Source organism: Geotrypetes seraphini, chromosome 9 (genome assembly GCF_902459505.1).
Source record: "Geotrypetes seraphini chromosome 9, aGeoSer1.1, whole genome shotgun sequence".
NCBI classification, from domain to species: domain Eukaryota; kingdom Metazoa; phylum Chordata; class Amphibia; order Gymnophiona; family Dermophiidae; genus Geotrypetes; species Geotrypetes seraphini.
The window spans coordinates 187,050,969-187,065,715 of NC_047092.1; the positions used below are offsets into that span (position 1 = coordinate 187,050,969).

The following is a 14,747-nucleotide window of genomic DNA, read 5'->3' on the forward strand; positions in this document are numbered from 1 at the left end:
CGTCACAATCCCAGCTCTGGGTCTCTGCCAGGCCACTTTTGGGAACCGGATCCTGGGCTTGATGGACCTTCGGTCTGTCCCGCTAGGGCAATTCTTATGTGCTTAAGAGGAGTAAAATCTAAGGGGTGGCAGCGCTGACCTCTGATGTCCCCAGCACAAGGTCTAAGACGAATCTACAGCACATGCTGGAGGCCGCAGGGTTCTTTAACTGGCTTTAAGAAGAACCCCTCAGCCCTCCCCCCCAAAAAAAAAAAAAAATCCAAAAAACCCCGGATTGCTATCTTTGATTGGTCAAGACTGTGAAAGCGCGCTGACGACATCCGTTCTCGCCTCCTCACGCTTTTGTGATTGGAGAAGACTCTGCAGTTCAAAGTAAACAGAGCTCTGCAATTGGCCGGAGCAGCCAGCGGCCTTGAGCGATTGGAGCGAGGGAGAGTGAGGGCGGGCTTCCCGAGCACTGCTGTCGGATTGGCTGCGGACAGTCACGTGTATCAGAGTCGGTGGGGGCGAGCTGACGAACCGTTCCAGTCGTTCTCTCTTTCAGCCCGCGCGCCCGCCTTACACGCCAGTCCCGGCCACGTGCAGCTGCCTCTGCTCCGCCAGTTGCACCGCGAGGCCTCACCCGACGCTACCACGATGGTTAAACTCGCCAAGGTAAGCTCGCGCGCGAGGGGGGAGCGCATCGCCCGTCTCGGTGGTGGAGGGGGGGGGGGAGGAGGAGGAGGAGCGCGCTGGACCTAGGCCTGCGCCGCCGCCGCTTTTCCTGCTCGCGCGGAAGGCTTAGCCGCTTTTCGCGGGAAGGGGGCCGCGCGCGCGCACACGAAATAGGCTTCTTAGAACGGACGCTTTGCACCCCCTCCTCCCCCCCCCCCGGTTTCACGCGCGGTGGCGGTGCTGTGCGCGTGTCTTTCGTGCGAGGACGGAGTTAGTTCTTGGCGGCCTTGACAAAGAGGCGCGCGAGATGGCGCGCGCGGACGGTCGTCGGTGGCTGAAGGCGCGAGGCGGCCCTGGATGTTGCGCGTGCGCAGGTGAGGGGAAGGCTGCACGCGGCACTTCCGACCATTTTCCTGCGGCCGCACATGGCCTGGAGCAAAGGCGCCTTTTCGACGGGGATGAGGGAGCCGCGTGCTGGGTACCGGCCTTTCGGAAGGGCCAGCGGGGAGACGTGGTTGTAATACACATCTCCCTCCGTATTCGCAAATCCTTTTTCATATGTTTTCTATTAAAAACCATCGCGAAACCGTGAAGAATTTGAGTTCAGGAGCCAGCAAGCTGAAAACCGCGAATAAGCAAAACCGCAAATAAGGAGGGAGAACTGTAGTCTAATTGGGACAGTACCAAGGCATGCAACAAGTAGTAGTTGGCTCCCAGGACAAGGGTCCAGTGCTTGGAGATCATTTGACTGGGTGTGTGTGGTGACTGTCAGAACAGCAAATAGGATGCTGGAAATTGATGTGACCACACCTTGCGTTATTGACTTATTGGGTTGCTATTCCTCAAGAATCTAGTGAAAATTAAAAAAAAAAAAAAAAAAGAAGGCAGCCAAAATGATAAAACATTATAAAGGAATTTTCCGTTAGCAAAGGTTTAACAGATTTTAGTGCTCTGAGGTGAGGAGTAGCCAATTGGTAGAGTTGTCGCCTTAGCACTCTCAGGTCCTTGCGACCATAGGTAAGTTACTTGCTTCACAAAAGAGGAAGCACCAGACTGTACCAAGGAGGAGCAGAGAAGACCAGATCTTCAAGCCAAAAGATATACTTTAATAATAGTAGTACTAGTAATAATAAACTTTATTTTTGTATACCGTCATACCTTGAGTTCTAGGCGGTTTACATCAAGAAAAGCTGGACAATCAGCGAATCATATAAATGCACCACGTATACATATCATAAATACAATATTAAAACAAGGTATAAATTTATCAAAGCATGATAAGATTGAGCTTGAGGAATTAGGGTACTCCACCAGGTATTCATTTTACTAGCCTGGAATTCTAAAGTTTGATCAAAAAATATTGTGCAACAACAAGCTTTAGGTGATGGAAGTTAAAAATGAGAAACAAGATAAGCTGGAGCTAAACCAAATAGTACTTTAAAGCAGATATAGCCAAATTTAAATAAAACTCTTGCATCAAACGGCAACCAGTTAAGCTGTCTATAATAAGAGCTAAACAGGATGTATTTTTTCAGACTGAAGATCAAATGAACCGCTGAGTTTTGTACTCTTAATCTGTTAAGAATTTTTTTTATGAGATTCCAAATAAATTATAGTAGTAGTAATGGCAACTATGTAAAATGGAATAGGAAATTAGACCTGGTACAGACTGTTTCGGATACAGAGTTTGCAACAGAAGTCCTCACAAGATGCTCTTCATGTCAGCTTTGTTCTAGTTGTCAAGACACCATATACCGTATACACTCAAATATAGGACAAGGTTTTTAGGACAAAAAAAATGAGGGTCTCATCATCCAACCCTGTCCCGCCCAATAATAATTATATTATTTTTAAACACCCCTCCCCCCCCCCGGGATACCTTTCTTGCATCCCTGGCGGTCCTGCTGTGTTAGGGCAAGAGCAAACTTTCCGTGCTCCTGCCCTTCGCTTCTCCTGATCTTGTGGCATCAAGTCTCGCAAGAAATGGCAGCAGCCATTCAGCAAGCGGCACAGGGGCTGGAGCTCAAGGAGCTCGCTCCGCTGCCATGAAATCGGAAGGGCTCTTCAGCTTGGAAAAGAGATGGCTGAGGGGAGATATGATTGAAATCTACAAAATCTTGAGTGGAGTAGAATGGGTACAAGTGAATCGATTTTTTTCACTCTCAAAAATGACAAAGACTAGGGGACACTTGAAGTTACAGAGAAATATTTTTAAAACCAATAGGAAATTTTTTTTTCACGCACAGATTAGTTGAGCTCTGGAACGCGTTGCCAAGGATGTGGTAAGAGCAGATAGCGTAGCTGGTTTTAAGAAAGGTTTGGACAAGTTCCTGGAGGAAAAGTCTATAGTCTTTTATTGAGAAAGACATGGGGAAAGCCACTGCTTGGCCTGTATTGGTAGCATGGAATATTGCTACTCGTTGGGTTTTGGCCAGGTACTAGTGACCTGGATTGGCCACCGTGAGAACGGGCTACTGGGCTTGATGGACCCATTGGTCTGACCCAGTAAGGCTATTCTTATGTTCTTAACCTAGACAACCAATTCCAGGGGTAAACTTGAAAAAGCCTGCCAAAATAAACGTGCTTTAAGTTGTTTCCGAAAACAAGTTAAAGAACGCTCTTCCTGCAAATAAGAAGATAGCATTCCAAAGAATTGGGGCTTGGAAAAAAAAATGATTTATTATGTGTACTCATTAGTCATGCATAGCTGACCTCAAGAATAGTAAGTAGGTTTTGGGTACTTAAAGCCCTACCTGGCTCGTAAGACATCGCCAACTTACACAATGGTATTAAAACTCTAGACCATGTCACTTTATAAACTAAAAACAACTAGGATAAAGACTTAGTTTCTTTAAGATATTTGATATAATCGCAATATACAAATCCAATGCGATTTACAAAGATTAAAAATAGGAAAAATAAAAAATCCAACAAACTTGGGAGTTAAGGAGAAAGGACAAACAACTAGAGTGGTGGCTTTGAAATGTACTCTCTGTAGATGGGCCCAATCTTTTACCCCCTCTTTTTGGGAATGGAGAAATAGATTCCATAATCTTTGTACCATGGAACTTGAGGGGGTTCGTGGTATACCGAGGCATCACAAATTATCCCTTCAGGTTGAGGCATCACAAATTATCCCTTCAGGTTTGGGAAGTTTATGTTCAGATTTTATCAGCCAGAAGTAAGAGTCTAATTTTGAACATTCTGGGCGATTTGCCTTGGCTATAACAGACTTTGGGGGGGCTTGCTGTGAGATTTTTTTCATATTAAGCTTACTTATGACCGGAGAGAGTCATTCTTGGGAAGTACTAATATTATAGACCCGGGGGGGGGGGGTATTCAAAATGGATTTGGGATATTGGGTATTTTGTGCTAGGAAATGCATTGGTTTAAGGATTGTGACACATGCTCTTTTTTCTTAGTATGTACAGGGGTGGTGATGATTGGGTTGGGAGGCGGTTTGGAGTTATGTTACTGTTCGTATTGCTCTACTTGTCTACTGGTTGTATGATCATCAATAAAAACTTTCACTCTAAACTAAAAACGCGATCTTATACTATAACTTAAAATGGCCTTTCCAATGGCTATATTTTAAGATGCATGCTGTTTATGAATTATCATGATACTGTATTCTCTTATTGTGACCCGCTTAGATCTTTGTGGTTAAGTAGGATATAAATATGGAAATTAAAATTAAATCTACTTTATCTTTTCCTTTCTTGTGTAGGAGACTTTTTGTATGACCCATTATGACAGTTATGTTCTTAGTAACCCAGATGGAAAGCACCTTGACCTTGGAAACCAATACTGTAAATGTAGTCTTCTGCTTTTGTCCTCAGTGGTCTTGGTAGTCTACAGTTCTGATTGCAAGTTTAGTAAATACCATAAGAATGATAGCAGTTGTGTGACTTGGTAACTGGTGCTGCTGCCTCCTAGCCGTCTTCCGTAAATGTAGCCTTGCTCACAGAGTCTTTTTTTTAATGAATCTTTATTAATTTTCAGTCTTTGACAGCGCATTACAAATAATAAAACATAAAAAGATTATATAAAATGCACCATTTTCACACAAATATTAAAGAAAACAATCATTCCCCCCCTTCTCCCAATTATTAATACATCAAATCATATTATGTATTAACGAGTAAATCTGAGGTTCAAATCCAAGAGCCTTTAAAAAAATACTCAATCTGATATTTTTCCAATCTGTTTGTGCCTTCAGGTATATAGAACTGAGAAAGATTGCATGTACTGCCTTGGTATGCAACTTTCATTCATATTAATAATGGATATCCTAAAAACCCTTCTGGCCAGGGGGTCCCTGAGGTCTGGATCAAAAACCACTGGACTAGTGTGGAGAATGACACGGGAACAAATTTTTCCTCATCCGCGCGGGAACTCATTTTCCCGTCCCCACTAGTTCTTTTCCTGTCCCTGCCCCATTCCTGCAAGCTCTGTCCTCATCTGCACAAGTCTCAAACACTTTATCATAACTGTCCAAGGCTTGTGAGTTAAGGCAGAGCTTACAGGAATGGGACAGGGACAAGATTTGTCCCTGTGTCATTCTCTAGAGCAGTGGTTCCTAACCCTGTCCTGGAAGACCACCAGGCCAGTCGAGTTTTGGGAAAGCCCTAATGAATATTCATGGGGCAGATTTGCATGCCTGTCGCCTCCATTGTATGCAAATCTCATTAGGGCTATCCCAAAAACTCGACTGGGGACCACTGCTCTAGAGTACTATACGAGACTGCTCTAGAACAGTCTGTCCTGGAGTACTCCTTTCCAGTCAGGTTTTCAGGATAGTGAATATGCATGAAAGAGATTTGTATACAATGGAGACTGAATGTAAATCAACTTTGCATATTCATTGTGGATATCTTGAAAACCTGACTGGTAAGGGGGCACTCCAGGATCAACTTGGGGAAACAGTTCTTTAGTCAAGTGGTTCCAGCCTTATTTTGCTTATACCTAAGCGGATTGCAAAAACATACATGGTCATAAGATAAAAACGCCACTTGGTTTTTTAGGAATATGTACAGTGAATATTGCAGCCTCATAATATTCACTGTGCTTTATTTAGCCTGAAAACCTAACTTGCTAGGCTTGAAAACAGCTGCACTAGATACTGGTCTTTGCCATTATATAAACAGGAGCCACTTTGTATTCAGAGGAACTGAATGAGATCTTGACTGTTCTTCCCACACTGTTGAGCCACCTTGACATCTTAAACATCCTTGTCTTAACACCTTCAACCTTAAATCACCAGTCTCTTGGCTAAATTCTCCCTATAAAGTAACACTGTCTCCCCTAAAAAAAAAAAAGTGCCACCTGTCAATCCTAACCCTATCCCATAACTTCTTTTATCCCAGGACAAGCAGGCATGATATTCTCACATGTGGGTGACGTCATCTACGGAGCACCAGCGCGAACAGCTTTTCAAGCAAACTTGATTGAAGTTTCAAGTTTGCTATGCTGCACCACGCATGTGCATGCCTTCTTGCCCACTAGAGGGCGCATCCCCACCTCGTGGTCCTCAGTTCAGTTTTTTCCGCGGAGCCAGAAGCCCTGTGGAATTTGTGCTCTCTACTTTTTGCCTTCTGACACCGTGGCTGAGTGTTTTTTCTCGGTCGCTGTGCTTGATTTGTTTTTTTATTTGTTCGTGTGTTAAGTTATCGTCGGGGAAAAAAAAAAAAAGTCTTTTTGTTCGGCTCCGGGGGCTCCCGGTAGCCGCGGCCGCGGGACCTCGTTCGTTTCCGGCCGTTTTTTGAGTTCGTGTCCCGTCCCTTGACGGGCTTTAAAAAGTGCACCCGGTGCGATCGGTTGCTTTCGATCACCGATCCCCACCGGTGGTGCTTGCTTTGTCTGGGTCCTGAGCACCCGACCGACTCCTACACTCGGTGCTCTACTTTTCAGCCGAGAGCTCTCCGCCGCCGTCGCGCTCGAATGGCGGAGCTCTTTGCTGTGGACCCCGCGGCGGGGAAGGCCTCGACGTCGGCTTTGGCCTTGACCTTGGCCTCGACTCCCTCGACCTCACCACGAAAGCCCGCTTCATTGAAGCCTGCGTCCTCGACCCCGAAGTCGCGGTGGGTAAGTCCTCACTTCCTTCTTCTGTTCCAGCCTCGAAGAAGCCATCCTCGGGCTCATCGACGGGGGCGGGTGGGTCGTCCTCGGCCCTGCCCCAAGCGTCGAAGTCGGGTGCCCCGCGGGAATACTCGAGACTGAGGTCGCCCTCGAGGGAGCACCCGCTGGCCCCGGATCTACCGACTATGATGGGGGTTCCCGTTTTTCAGGACTTACTCCGTGCACTCATTGCCTCGGAGCTGTCCGGTGCCCTCGCGCACCTACAGCCGGCTTCGGCCTCGTCTGCCCCGGCTTCAGCAGCCTCGGTCTCGGTACCCTCGACTTCGGCCCCCGGGGTGGCTTCAACCCCGACCTTGCCCTTGACCTCGGTTGACCAGCCTGAGCGGAGCGTGCGGCCTCGGGACAAGGTGCGAAGGGTTCGGAGGATCTCTTCTTCCTCGTCGAGGTCCTCCCGGGGCGTCGGCCGAGGAAGCCCAAACGTCTTCGGGGCTCTCCTCGACGACGCGGTCGCTCCTCGCCGACCGGGGCTGAGACCCTGCGTGTCTCGGAGCTCCGCCTCGATAATCCGAGGCTTTTCCGTTCCTCCGAGGTAGAGTTATCGAGGGACTCCTCGCCGAGACGGAAGGGGCATGCCTCGGTGCCTCATACCCCGGGGACTTCCCGCAGGGGTTCCTCGGGGCATGGGCGGTCCCTGACCCCATCGAGGTCGCTGGGTGCAGCTTCTTGGGGTTCGGGGTCTGGCACAGGTAAGGAACCTCGTTACTCCCGTGAGGCTTCCCCTTCTTTTTTGGCGGCGCGGGCTTCTCGATCTCCCTCTCCGCCTTCGAAGCCCTCCTCCTTTTCGAGATTTGTGCTTGATATGGGGAGGGCTTTGGACCTTGATCTTGTGTCGGGTTCTCAATATACGAAGGAATTTTTGGAGGGGCAGGATTTGCCTTCTCCCCCAAGGGAGACTCCTCGTCTGCCTCTCAACAAAGTTCTCCATCAGACCTTCCGGAGAAACTTGGACTCCCCTCTCACGGTTACGGCGGTTCGCTCGAAGATGGAGTCAAAGTACCGTACAGTCCCTTGCAAAGGCTTCGAAAAAGCGCAGCTGTCCCACCAGTCGTTGCTGGTGGAGTCGGCGTTGAAGAAGTTCCAGCCTTCTCGGGTCTCTGCTGCGGTCCCCCCCGGACGGGAGGGACGGACCCTGGACAAGTTTGGTCGTCGCCTCTACTCCAATTCCATGATGGCTGCCAGGGTCCTTAATTATGCTTTCACATTTTCGTCCTATTTACGGCGGATGGTGAAGGCGTTGCCCCGTTATTATGGGGTCATGCCGGATTCCCATAAGGGGGATTTTGGTACCTTTATGGCCAATTTGTCACAGCTGCGTCTGTACCTCTTTCACGCAGTTTACGACGCGTTTGAGTTGGCCTCTCGAGTCTCCGCCTTTGCGGTGGCGATGCGCCGTCTCGCATGGCTCCGTACCCTTGATATGGACCTGAACTTGCAAGAACGTCTGGCCAATCTTCCATGGGTTGGCTCAGAATTGTTCGATGAGTCCTTGGAGGCGGCGACCAAACGCCTGTCCGAACATGAGCGCTCCATCGCCTCCTTGGTCCGTCCTAAACCCCGGGTACCGCCGCAGAAGCCGTTTAGACCTCCACCGCGGCGATACCCGCAGAAGTCGACGCCGGCTTTCTCGAGGCCCCCTCAGCAGGGCAGAGCGTCCCAACCGAAACCTCAGGCGCAAGGGGCGTCTAAACCGGCTCCGTCTTTTTGACGTGATGAGCGGATGGGGGCGGGCCCCCTCCGCACTGTCGACGGACCCCCTTCCCATCGGGGGCCGCTTGCAGGCCTTTCATCCGGCCTGGGCCAGGATCACATCGGACGCTTGGGTGCTCCGGATCATCTCCGAGGGTTACTCGCTAAACTTCTCAGCCACGCCGCCGGAACATCCGCCGGGGGCTTCTCTTTGCTGTCGAGCCCAGCTTCTTCTTCTCCTTTCGGAAGCCAGGTCCTTGTTGAGCCTTCGGGCGGTGGAGCCGGTGCCCCCGAACCAAAGGGGACGAGGGTTTTACTCCCGTTACTTTTTGGTCCCGAAGAAGACAGGGAACTTACGCCCCATTCTGGACCTCCGGAGGTTCAACAAGTAACTTGTCCGGGAGAAGTTCCGTATGTTATCCCTTCCAGTCCTGTACCCTCTGTTAAAATCGGGGGACTGGATGTGCTCCCTGGACCTGAAGGAAGCATATACTCATGTTCCAGTGCATCTCGCCTTCCGCAAGTTCCTCAGGTTCCAGGTGGGGGAGTTGCACCTCCAATATCGGGTCCTCCCCTTTGGGCTGGCTTCGTCCCCTCGAGTTTTCACGAAGTGTATGGTGGTGGTTGCAGCAGCCCTGAGATCTCGGGGGCTGCAGGTCTTTCCCTACCTGGATGATTGGCTGATCAAGGCGTCCTCCAAGGAAGGGGTTATTTCAGCGACCCAACAGACTATCATCTTCCTTCAACGTCTGGGGTTCGAAGTGAACTTCCCCAAGTCTCAGTTGTGCCCGGCTCAATCCCTTCAGTTTATCAGGGCCGTGCTGGACACGGTTCGCCTCCGTTCGTTCCTCCCCCCACCACGGTTGGAGGCCCTGCTTCGATTGAGTCGCCAGGTTTCGCTGCTGCCCTCAGTTTCGGCGCAGCTCCTGATGGTTCTGCTCGGCCACATGGCGTCGACGGTCCATGTCACTCCGTTCGCCCGTTTGCACCTGAGGCTTCCTCAGTGGACCTTGGCCTCCCAGTCTCCTCCCCTATAACAGTGACTCCTTCCTTGAGACGCTCACTCCGTTGGTGGACCAACTCTTCCAATCTTTCCGAGGGGTTGCTCTTTCTCATTCCTCCGCATCACAAGGTCCTGACCACGGACTCCTCGGAGTACGCATGGGGGGCTCATCTAGACGGTCTGCGGACTCAAGGTCTATGGTCGGCAGAGGACTGGCGTTGTCGCATCAATGTTTTGGAGTTTCGTGCCATTTTTCTGGCTGCTCGAGCGTTCTGCCACCTACTGCACGATCAGGCGACAACCAGGTGGCAATGTATTATGTAAACAAGCAAGGGGGAACGGGCTCCTGGTCCCTGTGCCGGGAAGCATTGCGCCTTTGGGAATGGGCGGTCTCCCAGAACATCTTCCTACGTGCGGTTTACATTCAGGGAGAGAGGAACTGTCTGGCAGACAAACTCAGTCGTCTCCTCCAGCCGCACGAGTGGTCGCTAAACTCCCGAGTTCTGCACGAGGTTTTCGAACGCTGGTAGACTCCTCAGGTGGATTTGTTTGCCTCCCCGGAGACTCACAAGCTGCCCTTCTATTGTTTTCGGATTTACTCCCCGGACCGTCTCGAAGCCGATGCCTTTCTTCTAGACTGGGGAGGGAGATTCCTGTATGCGTTTTCTCCTTTTCCGCTGATCTTGAGAACGTTGGTACATCTCAAATCGACCAGAGCCACTATGATTCTCATTGCGCCTCGTTGACCTCGGCAGCACTGGTTCTCCCTGCTCCTTCAACTCAGTGTCAGGGAGCCTCTGCTTCTGCCAGTTTTTCCCTCAGAGTCGGGGCTCACTGTTGCATCCCAATCTTCAGTCCTTACATCTGACGGCTTGGTTCCTTTCCCCTTGACTTCGGTTCCTGTTTCTCAGTCTGTGAGGGAAGTTTTGGAAGCCTCGCGCAAGGTCTCGACTAGGCTTTGTTATTTCCAGAAGTGGACCAGATTTTCATCCTGGTGTTCCTCGAACCATCTGGATCCGAGTTCGGTTCCGGTGTCTTCGGTTCTGGAATATTTGTTGCATTTGTCCAAGTCTGGGCTGAAAACGACTTCCATTCGGGTGCATCTCAGTGCTATTGCTGCTTTCCATCGGCATCTCGAGGGTCGGTCTCTCTCTCTTCATCCTCTGGTGACTCGTTTCATGAGGGGTCTCGTGAAGGTTCATCCTCCTCTGAAACCTCCGGTAGTTTGGGATCTTAATGTGGTCTTGGCTCAGCTGATGAAGCCTCCTTTTGAGCCTATTGACAAATCTCATCTTAAGTTTCTCACTTGGAAGGTGATCTTTTTACTTGCGCTCACGTCCGCTCGTCGGATTAGTGAGTTGCAGGCTTTGGTTGCGGACCCGCCTTTTACTGTGTTCCATCATGACAAGGTGGTTCTTCGCACCCATCCAAAGTTTTTACCTAAGGTTGTGTCTGATTTCCACCTCAATCAGTCCATTGTTCTTCCGGTGTTCTTCCCGAAGCCCCACTCTCATCCTGGGGAGGCGGCGCTTCACACGCTTGACCGTAAGAGGGCGTTGGCTTTTTGTCTTCAACGCACTATGTCTCATCGGAAGGTTCCTCAATTGTTTTTGTCCTTTGACCCTAATCGGTTGGGACGTCCTGTTTCCAAGCGCACCTTGTCCAACTGGGTGGCTGCTTGTATTTCTTTTTGCTACGCTCAGGCTGGTCTCGCGTTGCATGGTCGGGTTACGGGACATAAAGTCCGAGCGATGGCAGCTTCTGTCGCTTTCCTCCGGTCTACTCCGGTGGAGGACATCTGCAAGGCTGCCACTTGGTCTTCGGTTCATACTTTCACCTCCCACTACTGTCTGGATACGTTGTCCAGAAGTGACGGCCGGTTTGGCCAGTCGGTTTTGCGTAATCTGTTTTCCTAAATTGCCATCCTCCCACCTACCCTTTTTTGATTGGCTTGGAGGTCACCCACATGTGAGAATATCATGCCTGCTTGTCCTGGGATAAAGCACAGTTACTTACCGTAACAGGTGTTATCCAGGGACAGCAGGCATATATTCTCGCAACCCGCCCTCCTCCCCGGGGATGGCTTCTTTGCTGGCTATGGAACTGAGGACCACGAGGTGGGGATGCGCCCTCTAGTGGGCAAGAAGGCATGCACATGCGTGGTGCAGCATAGCAAACTTGAAACTTCAATCAAGTTTGCTTGAAAAGCTGTCCGCGCTGGGGCTCCGTAGATGACGTCACCCACATGTGAGAATATATGCCTGCTGTCCCTGGATAACACCTGTTACGGTAAGTAACTGTGCTATTCATGCCCAATGACTACTTTTTCATCTCTGTATTCATCTTAATCTTTAATCTGCTGTTCTTATTTTACATTTATAATATATATTCTGTTACACACAGTAGTCCTTACTTTAGCTGTTGATTTCCCACTAACTGTGAAACTGCAGAATAGTGATCTTGAACTTTCCCTTCTGTAGTGGAGAACAGCTCCCTATTCAGTTTTTCCTTTTGCAACCAAACCCAGAAGTTATGTTCTGATCTGCTCTGCTTCTTTTTGTTATATTTGGGTATTTTTTCCATCTTTTTTTTAGTTTCTTCATGGCTTCAGAGGTCCCCTTTTTAGGGGGGGCTTACTTCGCTGGGGAAACGATGCAGTACTGCATGGGTGGATTGCTGCTTCCAGGCCAATCTCATTGTTTACCTGTGAAGCCAGCCTGCTTTGTGTCCCTTCGAGAGTTCAGGTTCCCCTGGGAGCTGCTCACCTGCTGATTTAATCTGGATTGAGCAAGGGTTTTGGGGCTGCTGTGAAACAAACGTTTGGGATGAGGGAGCCGGCTGCAGTTCCTCCTCCATCCCCCCCCCTCCCCATTGCTTTAATGTTGGCACCAAAGAAAGAAGTAAATTGTGCTGATTTGAAATAACTGTTTTTGATTTCAGCGGTCAATTTTGTGTTTATATTCTTATTTCAGGCAGCCAAAAGTCAAGCCAAGCTGAAGAAGGCTCCTCTTCCTCCTCCAAAGGATGTAGAAGAAAGTGATGAGGAGGACTCTGAGGAGGAGGAGGACAACAGTGAGGAGGAGGATGAAAAAATTGTAAGCATTTAATTATTGGTCACTTCACATGACCCTGTTTGAAATGAGATAGTTGTACTGTATTTTTCGCTCCGTTAGATGCATCTGACCATAAGACGCACCCTAGATTTAGAGGAGGAAAACAAGAAAAAAATAATTCTGAACCAAATTCTCCTTGCCAGGCTCTGCACCCAACACCACACTCTTTGCCAAGCTCTGCACCCTGTCCCCCCTCCCTGCCAGGCTCTGTACCCTGTCCCTCCTCTGGTGGTCTAGTGGCAGGGCAGGTAGATAGGCAGACCTCTCTCCCCTCCCCCGCAGGCCCAGGCCTCTCCCTCCCTATTTTTAATTTGGCAGCCTTGGCCCTCTCCACCCCCCGCGCGTACCTTTTTTTTTTTTTCTTTTAAACTTTTGGTGCCCTCCTTTGCTGGACGTGCCACCTTCCCTTGCTGAGAGCAGTGCACAAGGCTGGCGGGCTGTCTGGTCCCCGCTGCTTCCCCTGAGAACAGCTGACGCGGCTGCTTCCGCTTCTGTTCTCTTGCAGCATAGCGGCGCACCAGGTTGCCTGTTTGGTCCTTTGTCATTCTCGCGGGAAACGGCACGGGTCCAGGCAGGCATCATGGTGCGCCGCTATGCCGCAAGAGAACAGAAGAGGAGGCAGCCGCGTCAGCTGTCAGTTCTCAGGGGAAGTGGCGGGGACCAGGCAGCCAGCCAGCCTTGTGCGCCACTCTTAGGGAGGGCATCGTGTCCAGCGAGAGAGGGCGGCAGCATTAAAATAAGGAAATGGGGGGTGGAATCCTTTGAGTATTCACTCCATAAGACGGACCCTTATTTCAACCCACTTTTTGGGGGGAAAAAGTGCGTCTAATGGAGCGAAAACTATGGTATTTCCCTTTTGTTCATTCTTTGCTATATTTTTCACAGATGAATACTTGTATTTATATTACTTATATTGACCACATAGAAACACAAGGGGTGCCCCTTAAGGGTTCGTCTTTTCTAATTTTAGAACATTTCATAATACAAAATATTTAGTTCTTTACCATCCCTCCAGACCGGCATCACGACCAGCAGGTAGAGACTGAGACACAAACTTCTGGCGGTATTACAAGTAAACTGTGTAGTCCCAAGTACAATTAGTCTACTCTGTCCAGCAGGTGGAGGTGGTAAATCTGCGCAGTCTTCCCTGATTTATTGTAGAGCTGTTGGAATTTGTTTAGCGACCTGGTCCCTATCTGTGGTGCTGGATTGAGCTTGGGGGACCCTTCAGGGGTCAGTCTGACCTCGGGGGTGCCACACTTAACTGGTCGAGTCCCTCCCCCCATTTCTCCCACCTCCCCAAATTTTGATCTTTAGAGGTGCCTCAGCTGTAAGCCTTAGTTATATTGGGGGGGGGGGGGAACCAAAGTCCTGAGGCAATGCCAGTCTGAAGGGAATCCTTCAATTAAGCCAGATTTTTTTTTTTTTTTTTTAATTGCTAACTGGTACTTTTTCCTTTCTTTGTAGCAGTTTTTGCAATGAACACTTTTAAGCTGAAAAAGTGCTCATTGTGCTCCAGTTGTGTGGTCAGTGCGGCCAGTGTATGCACGAATTGCACCAGCCGCTGCAAAGGGGAATCTTCGTCGGCATCGGGTGCTGGCGAGCAGCGTTCCTCTTTGTGCGTGCACCGCACGTTGGCATAAGGCAATGGGGAAGCCCGAGCTGCTCCTACCGCCCACAGGGATTTCCCCAGTCTGGAAATTGGCACATCTATTCTGCTTTTCTACATTAAAATTATTTTGTGAGTCTGGACCAAGGTTGAAAGCCGGGTGTTTTATAGGAAGACTGCTTGCTTTTGCATTGAAAGTCATGTTAGACCCCCAACCTGCTATTTTTATTAGGTACTCTCCAAAAAAAAGAATTTAACCCCAGCAAAGAAGATTGCTACGCCTGCAAAGAAAGCAGCCACTCCTTCCAAGAAAGCTGCTACCCCAGCAAAAGCAGTGGCTATGTCAGGGAAGAAGGGTGCCACAACAGCCAAAAATGGAAAGAAGGTCCAAAAAGAAGATAGCGATGAGGATGAAGAAGATGATGATGACGATGATGACTCTGGTAAATCACCTTTTAGATATTGGCTTGGTGTAGGGAAATAGTAATAATTATCTAATCCTGCCTGTATTGTTTTTCTATGAGTACTACTTTTACACTTTTGT

The 14,747-nt window shown here is 49.4% G+C and overlaps 1 protein-coding gene across 2 annotated transcripts in view; it reads left to right on the top strand.

Moving 5' to 3' along the window:
• The first annotated feature begins 487 nt into the window (after positions 1 to 487).
• Positions 488 to 14,747, top strand: part of NCL (nucleolin) — a 57,954-nt gene continuing 43,694 nt past the window's right edge. For both annotated transcript variants that reach the window (XM_033958413.1, XM_033958414.1), the window contains exons 1-3: positions 488 to 654; positions 12,454 to 12,576; positions 14,436 to 14,646. In XM_033958413.1, the coding sequence (XP_033814304.1) occupies positions 637 to 654; positions 12,454 to 12,576; positions 14,436 to 14,646 (352 nt within the window). In that variant the 5' untranslated portion in view covers positions 488 to 636. The remainder of the gene's footprint in view (positions 655 to 12,453; positions 12,577 to 14,435; positions 14,647 to 14,747) is intronic.